This window comes from Gossypium hirsutum, chromosome A06, assembly GCF_007990345.1.
Source record: "Gossypium hirsutum isolate 1008001.06 chromosome A06, Gossypium_hirsutum_v2.1, whole genome shotgun sequence".
In the NCBI taxonomy this organism is placed as follows: domain Eukaryota; kingdom Viridiplantae; phylum Streptophyta; class Magnoliopsida; order Malvales; family Malvaceae; genus Gossypium; species Gossypium hirsutum.
Genome location: NC_053429.1, coordinates 62,565,345 through 62,575,943, shown reverse-complemented (window position 1 = coordinate 62,575,943; position 10,599 = coordinate 62,565,345). Strand labels below are relative to the sequence as shown.

The 10,599-nt window shown below is 37.9% G+C and overlaps 1 protein-coding gene across 1 annotated transcript; it reads right to left on the bottom strand.

Annotated features, from left to right (window-relative positions):
* Nucleotides 1-309: 309 nt before the first annotated feature.
* On the bottom strand, nt 310-1,790 carry LOC121230513 (uncharacterized). The gene is made up of 4 exons (XM_041115409.1): nt 1,635-1,790; nt 984-1,307; nt 832-885; nt 310-732 (listed from the first exon to the last, which is right to left on the bottom strand). Exons 1-4 carry the CDS (start codon nt 1,788-1,790, stop codon nt 310-312), a joined length of 957 nt encoding a protein of 318 aa, XP_040971343.1.
* Between the last annotated feature and the right edge of the window lie 8,809 nt (nt 1,791-10,599).

The window sequence follows — 10,599 nt, the reverse complement described above, 5'->3', positions numbered from 1 at the left end:
CAAACTCAACTTCACGGTTAGGAGGTAACCCCGGTAACTCATCGAAAAAGACATTCAAAAAATCCTTAACTGTTCTGATATCTTTCACAAACAAAACCTCAGAACTTGAAGAACAGACGTAGGCTAAATATGCCTCACAACCCTTACGCACCAACTCCTTAGCCTTAAGTGCAGAAATCACATTTGTCAAATAATTTCGATGCTCTCCAATCACAATTACTTCATCACCCTTTTCAGTTCTCAGTATGATCTGCTTTGCAACACAGTCCAAATTTGGCTGATACTTAACCAGCCAGTCCATGCCCAAAATTATGTTGAATTCCCAAAAGGAAGTTCCATTAAGTCAACTAAAAAGATCATTCCTTCAACCTCCAAAGGTACATCCTTAAACAATTTGTTCACCGTCACTGACTGCCCTAATGGACTCAACACGGTAACCTCACTCATAGTGTTTTCAACCATTATAACCAAAGTCTTAGACACAATGCATGTTATATAAGAGTGCATAGATCCAACATCAATCAGTGCAGTATAAGGTACATTATGAATAAAGAACGTACCCATAATAACATCTGGAGCGTCTCTATCCTCTCGACAATGTGCAGCATAAACCAGTGCCGGTTGTCTCACCTCAGTATGAGCAGCACCTCTGCCTGGTGCTTTTTGACCACGGCTCATACCATTTCCACCTTTGGCCTGACCACGGCCTCTCAGTGGCTGCTGAAAACCTCTCTATGGCTGAATAATGCCCATACTAGTACCTTGCATCTGATCGACCCTCTGTGGACAATCACTGATACGGTGCTCTATAGATTCGCACCTCAAACATGCCTCCATCCATACCCAGCACTCACCCTGATGGAGCTTCCTACAAACAGTACACGGCTACAACACAAAAGTAGCAACAGGGGGCCCAACTCTGACTGGCCCATCAACTGTGGCCTTTTTCTTAGACCTCAAAGTTGAATTGAGGGCTCCCGAACCCTCTTGTTACTTTCTCTGTTCGCCTCGTGATTCTGGTGCTCAGCGCGTTTCATATCCTCGGTGATCTCCGCATTTCCCACTAGCACAACAAAATCTCGCTCCCTCTGAGGAGCTATCAACACTCGTAGATCATTTTTGAGACCGTCCCCAAAATGCACACAACACTCATATTTAGTTGCCACCATGCCTCGCGCATAGCAACTCAAGTGCAAAAATTTTGCCTCATATTCGGTCACAAACTTATCCCCCTGAGTCAAATTCAGAAACTCCCTCCTGCGGGCATCCACATAACTAACGCCTACATATTTCCCTTGGAATGCATTCTTGAAAAACACCCAAGTCAATTAATCAGGTTTAGTACTCTCTTTCACAATAAGCCACCATTAATAGGCTTCATCTCTCAACAACAACACTGCAGCTTTTACTTTCTGCTCTGGGGTGCAGTCAAGATCATCAATGATCCTCTCTGTGGCCTCTACCCAATATTCAGCCACATTAGGGGCAACTCCAGCGATACTCCTAAAGATCTCAGCCCCATTAGACCTGAGTCGTTCCGTTACCGACCCACGGCCTACAATACCAGTATTGGGCCCAACGACCCTTTCCAAAATTTGTAGCATAGCTTGGGACAGTGCGTCGTCCCCAGCTACCCGATCGTGTGACCCAGTTTCAGTCACAGGTGAAGCTGGTGCCTCTCTTGCCTCAATGTTAGGCATATGGCTCGATGTCGAAGACCCAGCTCGAGCATCTTCACGGCCTCCGTCGCGGCCTCTCGTACCCCTTCCACAAGTACCTCTAGTGCTCATATCGATTTGTGTATTATCTTTATTAACAGTTTTATGCATCAGTTTTACAGTTCCAGTGTTTATTAATGGATGTTTTATGAAAAATAGCATTGATAATTCAGAGTTGTTTTGTTTTTGCAGATCGTAGTCTTACTACAGTTTTAGGTTACCTTAATAAAGGTATTATCTACGGTAATCTCAGTATTTCAATTAAATCAAACAGTTGTTTCAGAAAACTTACAGAATCGGCGCCGGAGACTCGGTAGACCACACATTCGAAAACAACACCACAAAATTTTTTTATCATTTGAAATAATTCTTTTGATATTTATGTTTTTAGGAAAAACCCAAATCCACAGCTAAGTTTTGCAACCTAACTCTGATACCACTAAATGTAACACCTCAAACCCAGCCTAGACGTTATGGCCCAATTTGTGATGTCACATTGGAGTGAGTTTTGAAAACCGTAGTTTTACTGGAAAAAGTCATTTTGTGTTAAAACTTCATTTGTGTTCTTAAAGAGAAGTTAACTTATTTGTTCATTTGTTAATTTACAGTGTTGATTAGCAAAACATGGCCCATACTAAATCGTTATTACGTTTTAAAAACATTGTTCCTTGCGGAAGCTTTTAAAACGAGTTGTGTAGCTTGGTAGCTGGAAATCATTTACTTTTTGAAAAAATCTCGTGTCCTACTGCTAACAGATATAAGTCAATTTAAATAAATCCCCAAATAAAAACAAAACTTAAAACAACCTTATTACATAAAATTTACACAAATAAAACTACTTTTACCAAAATTCCAAAACAAAACATAAACAGTGGTGTGGCCATCTTCGAGTCCCTCGTAGCACCGACCCGCTTAAGGATTACCTGCACAGATAGGTAGAAAAGGTGAGTTTATGAAAACTCAATGTGTAATCCATATTTATCAAACAGTCAAACATATAGTGTTGAACGGTCTGGGCCTAAGCCCATATCAATCGCAATATCAGTGTGGGCCTTAGCCCATTTCAATATAGTATCCAAAATGCAGATAAGATCCTACCCATCCATCCTCTACACTCCACTCTGTCCAACCCTACACTCCTTGTGGGGATAAATTCGACCCACCCATCCCTACACTCCAAAAATAGTACCAGTTGCGGCACTAACAGTATTTGCAGCAGAGTTTCCAGTAATAAGCTTATAGCCTTTCCATACACTTCCTCCAATATCATCTGTCCCACCCCGTGCAATGCAACATAATATAAATGTACATATATAATTAAGATGGCATGCTCAAGCATCCATATAACACATAGAGGTATTTCTATCATTTACCTCTTAGGGGTATAACTGTCATAACATAAATTAGGGTCTAGGTGTACTTACCGACCCAACAGTAGGTCCACAGTCATCTCATGCGACCCATGTAACCTTAACAATTTTAACAGCAAAAATGGCCCAAGCCCATAATACGGCCCATGTGGGCCACACACTCGTGTGGCCCAATAAGCCCAAATAATGGCCTTGGCCATGTAAACTACACAGCCGGCCCAATTATCTCCACACAACAATTTGATTTACCTGTGCTAGACCCACGAGCCCGTGGGCTCACACGGCCTATTTCAGCCCAACGCGGCCTAAAATGGCTTAAGCCCATGAGATCACTCATGGTGGCCTCTACTATCAAACGTACATGTTCGTGAATTCGATTCACCAGACGAGCGAGTGCACGCTCGCATAGCGTGTATGAACATGCTCTCCGGCTCTTGTCGATTTGTAGTTTTACAGAGTGATTACACACTTTAAACGAAGATGTGCAAGTAGTCCTCGAGTCCAAAGCTTATATTCCATCAAAGTACTCTATTAGCCAACAACAATAGGATTAACATCCCTTCTTATACTTATCATAACTACTTCACTAATACTTGCTTTTATCGCACCAAAGAAGATTTCACCCTTAAACCAATACATGATCCTGATTACCAACACCTTTAAAGATTACCTGCGTTTCAAACAAACGTATTACTAACATAAAACAAGTACATGAATCTAACCAAGTGCACAATCACTTACCAAAGATGTAAAACCGAAACTAAAGAAGGTAATAATCGGTTCACAATTCCAAAGGAAAGCCACCACAGCAAGGCAAGACTAGCGCAGACCCTCCCTTAACAATCACCGACCAGAAAAGAAGGTCTTACGAAGAGAACTAGTGATTCGGTCAATAGGAAAAGGGTGAACAAAACCAAATTAAAATAACAACACTTACTACCACAATCAGTAATGAAGAATCACAAGAAAAGTCGACACACAGAGGGTAAATAAAGGGCAATATTCAACCAACAAGGAGTAATTGCACTTGAGAGAAGGGGAAAGAAATAAAGATAGACTCGATTACCCCAAGCTAAAGCCAAATGGTTTGAAAGGTAAGGAAGCAACAGGTGTTCAGTCACAAGGGAAACCGTTGAGAAAAGATATGAGAGAAAAGAAAGTTCGTGAACAAATGATTTGGAGAGAAAAGTAGAGTCGCACTTACTAGAACCGAAAGGTACTTTCAAAACAACACACAACTTGGCTTCAGAACAAATGAAAAGGACCCCGAATATCAAAAACCCAAAAGAAAGGAAAATAGGGAGGAAAGTACCAAAAGAAACCACAGTTAACAAAAATTGGGAAGCACAAATTTGGCACTAAAAAGCCTATGACCAAATTAACACAATGAGGAATCCCACTTTAGGCCAACCACTACCACCTCCCCCCTAATCCACTCCTAAAATCTCTCCAAACATCACTCCCATTGAACACTATCCAAATCCCCTCAAAATCTCCTAGTTTTTCTCTTCACAACCACCTATTCAACCACTTCAGTTTTGGTCAACCTAGGACACCTCCACATCACTTGCAGCAAAATAAAAACCATTGCGCACACCACAACTCAAACCTCAGACCCTAAGAACACTCCACACGCCCCTTGCCACTACACCAGCCAACTCCTTATGCCATACTTTACCCAATTTAATTTAAGAGACCTACTAACCAGTGACAGGTTTAACTCAAGCAAAAAACCAAAATTTAGTACAAGCCAAGGCTCGAACCTGGGACCTCTCTTACATCCTCAGGACACTCAACCACTGAAGCAAGCATACATTTATGAAACACAACACCAAAAAAATAAATACCTAAATTTTGGGGCGTTACAAACTTGGTTGAATGTTAAGCACCTCCCATGGCTATTTTAGGTTGAATTTTCAATGGATGAATACACTAAGGAAGAAGACACATTTGTTTTTCTATAGTTTACTTAATTTGATTCATTAATTTATAGGTTTAACCTTAATTAATTACATTTAAAACACTTATTAATGTGTCCAAATATGTCCACTCACATTAACCATGGATTAATTACAACATAAGGACCTCTAATTTAAGATTCCATATCTGTTAAACACCTTTAGCTAATTGAACACAAATTTTACACATTATGTGATTTAGTCCTTTTCAACCAATTAAGCATTTAAACAATAAAATTTCTTAACGAAATTTTCACACATTCATACTATGATGCTATAGACCTCAAAATAGTAATAAAATAACTATTTCAACATAGGATTTGTGGTCTTAAAACTATTGCTTTGATTTGACTAAAATTGGGCTGTTATAGATCCTGAACACAAGGCGTTCTGGGCAGTCAAGAAACTGAATATGGATTTGAAATCTGTTGGAAATAATCGTTCACTGGAGTTGAATCAGATGGACGAATTTCAAACTCAAGCCTATGAAAATACCAAACTATACAAATAAAAGACCAAACGATGGCATGACAACAAAATTTTTCCACGGTAATTTATTCCTGGACAACAAGTTTTGCGTTTCAATTTTGGGCTTAAATTGTTTCCTAGAAAATTAAAATCTTGGTGGTTGAATCCTTTCGAAGTTGTTCAGGTATATCCTCATGGAGCAGTAGACGTCCAAGATGAAAGAAATGAGTCTACTTTCAAAGTAAATGGCCAGTGGTTATAGAATTATTTCGGAGCTCCTATACTTCATGATAAAACTTCCATCATTTTTTCAAACTGATTAATATTTCTCTCCTACACTGTTTTTTCAATTATTTTATTTTTAATCTCTTTGTTTCAGTTGATTCAATAATTTTAATTAACTTTTATTTTCATTTTGTTGCAGGTACATTATGGCCCAAGTTTGTAGGCTTCAACTTACTCATTCTCTTAGCCACTTTTTAGTTTAATAAATTTACTTAGTATTTCATTTTTTCCCTCTTAAATATTTACTGTTACTTATGTCAGACCATGATGAAGGCCCAATCATATCACGCATGTCACAGATTCTTTCCCTTCAAGTTTTTACCTTAGGCGATTCAGTTTCCTCTTCACTGTTACCTTCACTTTATTTCTCTGTTATTTTGCTCTCTATTTTCATCCCTAAACTTTTAAAGCTCTCACATTTTTCACTCTTACAGTTACCATCTTCTTTGCAATGGCTCGTTAAGCACATCTACTTCTACTGCTGTGCAACCGTGTATATTCTTCAGTAAGACAGTGGAAACCAAATACCACCAAAACTTCTCTAAAGGTCCTCTGTGCATGGGAAAAGGATTCCTTTTTTCAAGATTCTTTTTTTATGAGCTATACTGAAGCCATTTCCTCAGTTGTGGAGCAATGTGGATGGCAGATTTTCTGTCTCCACCGTAATGATGTTTTTTCTAAAGTAGTAAAGGAGTTCTACGCTCACCTTACTTCCCCTGAAAATACTTTTATATATGTGCGGGGTGCTTCAGTACTGTTTGATTCGACTCGATAAATGCAAAATATAGGTTAGTTGATGGTCCCGATGAACACGCTGATTTTGTCAAATAATGACAGCAAAAAGATTAAACACATGCTTACTGATGACTATGTTCAGGGCACAAAATGGACGATCTCAATGAATGATTGTTACACTATTAACAGGGTAACTTTGAAGGCCACTGTAGGGTTTGGTATTATTTCCTCAAAAATCCTCTCATTCCATCCACCCACAATTCTACAATCTCAAAGGACTGTCTGCTACTGCTCCATTCGATTATGGTGGCATGAAGGATAAATGTTGGGAACATTATCTTTTGAGAGGTCCACTGTTGTGCTTAGAAAAACACATATACTATGAATTTTTTGTCACTTATCATTGCACTTTGTCCGAAGGTCAACATTCCTTTTCAAGTCAATGAAGACCGAGTCCCTAACAAAGGTGTTATGACTAAGCACATTGCTCTAAATTTTCTGGCAAGGAATTGCCATGGCATTCGGATCCTTCCCTGACATCTTCTCCAGCTAAGCCTAATGATGCTACTCCATCAACCTCTAAGAATGCATTTGAGTAGAAGGTGGTTGAGACTCTAAGGTTTTGTAACAACAATTTCAGAAACTAGAGAAACACCAATAAAGGCTAGCCACTGATTTGGTCGTGCTCAAGAGGAAATGGCTATCTTTTGGGGGTATATCGAAAGAGATAGGGCCATGAAGAAATCTCTTTAGAAGAACTTTACAAGACCAATGCCTACATCCCTTGATTTTCCTAACGAGTTGTTGTTGGAGTCTAAGGAGGATGATGGCGAGAGAAGCAGAGAAAATCGAATATGATATGCTTAATTTGGGAAGCAAGATAATGATGTGACTCAAGCTACTGCACCTGCAGACACTACCACAACCACCACACCAAGATGAAAGCACCTGTAACACCCCTACCCATATCCGACACTGAAATAAGGTTATGAGGCATTACTGAAAACACATCTCGTTCACATACATTTATGCCATCATAATCAAAATCCATTCATATGAATCACATTGTCCTTTATAAGGTCTATGAGACCTTAAAACATGCTTAAAAGTGGTCTGGGACTAAACCGATAACATTTGCAAAGTTTGAGAGACTTAGAAAATTTTCAAACATTTAAAGGTCACACACCCGTGTGCCTCACATGGCTATCAGACACGTCGTGTCACAAGTCGTGTGAAAATAGGGCATATATACTGACTTACAGCACACGGCCAAGACACGCTCGTGTGTCATGGCCATGGAAAAATTAGGGAGGTTACTGACTTGGCCACACGGCTGACCACATGCCCATGTGCCAGCCCGTGGGCCAAACACAGCCAATAGACACGCCCGTGACCTATGTCGTGTCAAAACTGTAGGTATACTGACTTAATTCGAAAGGGTACCCTAAAGGACACATGGCAGTGCAACATGACCGTGTGTCACACACGACTGAGACACACCTGTATCTCTCCCGTGTGGACAAAAATAGGCCATTTGCAAAGCCAATTTGCCACCCTTTTCTCATGCACACCTAACCATCAAAATGGTATCATTTCAACACATATATAGGTAGTAAAACATGCTAATTCAATACATATCATGCCATCTATCATCAACCATTTCAATAACTCAATTCCTTATTCAAAACATACCAAATTACTAAACCAAAATCATCAAAACTTACATATCTCCTAAATGAATTTTCTGACCTTTCTACCAACCAAATCATGCTTCTCAAACATACCAATTCATCATCTATAAATCATACCAAAATATACCATTTCTCAAGCTTAATATATCAACTAATAACTAACCAAATGAGCAACCACTTAGCCATACCAACAACCATGGCAAACATGCCAAAACATATGGTAAATTATAAACATCACATATATCATTTGTCAACATATAAATCAAGCCAACTCAAATGGCCAAATACATGCCAACATTTACAAGCAAAATTCCATGGCTAATATCATAAGTCAAAACATACCAAAATGACACTAGCCTATAATGCCATATACCATATATACAAGGCTTCAAAGGTACCAACGAGTTGATCGATATTGTGATGACATTTCCCGACGATCCTTGAATCTGAGTTAGCTTTAATACTTTATAAAACACAGACAAATAACATACAGTAAGCTTCATAGCTTAGTAAGTTCGTACTAAATAACTCGATAGTTCATAATATTTAAATCATCAATTAATAAACACTTAATAAGTTTCATATCATCAGTCAATTCTAACCCATAACCATTTATCATATTTTTAGAAATCCATCAAGCTTCATACACATAGTGTCAACTACCACATAGGTATCGTACATACCTGTACTCTCCCGCATTTATTTATTACATTTTAACCTCTTTGTTCAATACGTTATTCCATCCAGAAATCTTTCAATACTCAAAGAATTTGCACACTTAGTGCAAAAATGATTAGTCGAAGCTATAACGATGTCGCACACTTAGTGCCATCACATTAAACCGAAGCTATCTTATAACTGCACACTTAGTGCCACATATAACTGAAGCTATTCCAATTCACACACTAAGTGCTATATATAACCGAAGTTATTTCGAAATGCACACTAAGTACGAAACTTAGTCAATTTGTTATCATACTCAACCTGTAACACCCCTTACCCGTATCCGAGGCCGGGCTAAGGTACGAGGCATTACCAGACAGACATACAAACATTAAACTAAAATACGATCCATAAAATTTTATTCATATTTCAAAGCGTTCATTCTCTTACACATAGTCCCTTATTTGAGTCTACGGAGCCCAAAACATACTTTAGAAAGGGTTTGGGACTAAACCGAGAACTTACAAAAATCTTGGAAATTTCATGCTTTAAGGCTCCACACGCCCGTGTCCTAAAGTCGTGTTCCATACACGGCTGAGACACATGGTCGTGTCTCTGCCTGTATGGAATATACCTAGGCTATTTTCCAAGCTTTGGTCAACCTTGATCTCTTACACACTTATACAAAATCAAAAGCATATAACATGGTATTCATTTAATGATTAAACATCCTCAATTAAACCACAAACATAGCATTTGTATATCATCATACATGTGTCTCTCATACTCATTTTACCTTGTTTATTATAGTACCACTTATACATTTATACCAAGATTATCATCTTACCAAATATCTTCAGCTTAATCATCAAGCATCCATATTTAAAGCTAGATCATATCTTTATAAAATACCACGATTCAGATACGAGGAATAAAATGTTTGCCTAAAACATTTCAATTCAATTCCATACCCAACAAGCATTACATTGAGACTAGTCATATATATATATGCATGTCATGATACATAACATTCTCTTTTGTTTTCTTATAAACACATATCATTTATATCATTATATCAATATTTCATATACCATAGTTTCCATGTATTCCACATATATTTATTTTCCTCCTCCTCCTCTCCATTCCACATCCTTAATGTATATAGCATTCTTTAAGTACGATTTCACAATTTACTAATAAATGTTCACATCAAACTGTCTACACGAGTCATAGTCACTTAATTATTTATAATTCGAGCTACAGAGCTCTAAATTAAGATCCGTAAATTTCCCCTAAAAATAGACTCACATATCGTTCCACCACAAAATTTCATAATTTTTGGTTTAGCCAATTAGTACAATTTATTCATTAAAATTTCCCCTGTTTCACTTTCTGACAGTTCTGACCTCTCTTCACTAAAAAATAATTATCTCACAGTACAGAACTCGAATAATGTTATTGTTGTTTTTCTTGAAAATAGACTCATTATGGATTTTAAAAATATAATTTTGAGCCTCTAATTATTTTTCTCCAATTTGTTTTGATTTTCCAAAGTCAGAACAGGGGATCACGTAATCATTCTGAATCAGTCTCATGAAAACATAAATATCTAAAAATATAGAACTCATTTGCGTTCTATGTTTCTTTTATATGAAACTAGACTCATTAATATTTAATTTGATATCTCATTCAGTCTCTAATTCAATTTATA

Bases quoted from the DNA above. Each gene is read 5' to 3' on its own strand.
- LOC121230513 (XM_041115409.1), bottom strand. From the start codon at position 1,790: ATGAGCACTAGAGGTACTTGTGGAAGGGGTACGAGAGGCCGCGACGGA. The intron at 1,308-1,634 runs GTAGCTGGGGAC...GTGTTTTTCAAG, and splicing joins AAACTGGGTCACACGATCGG to AATGCATTCCAAGGGAAATA. The intron at 886-983 runs GTTCGGGAGCCC...TTTGTGTTGTAG, and splicing joins ACAGAGAAAGTAACAAGAGG to CCGTGTACTGTTTGTAGGAA.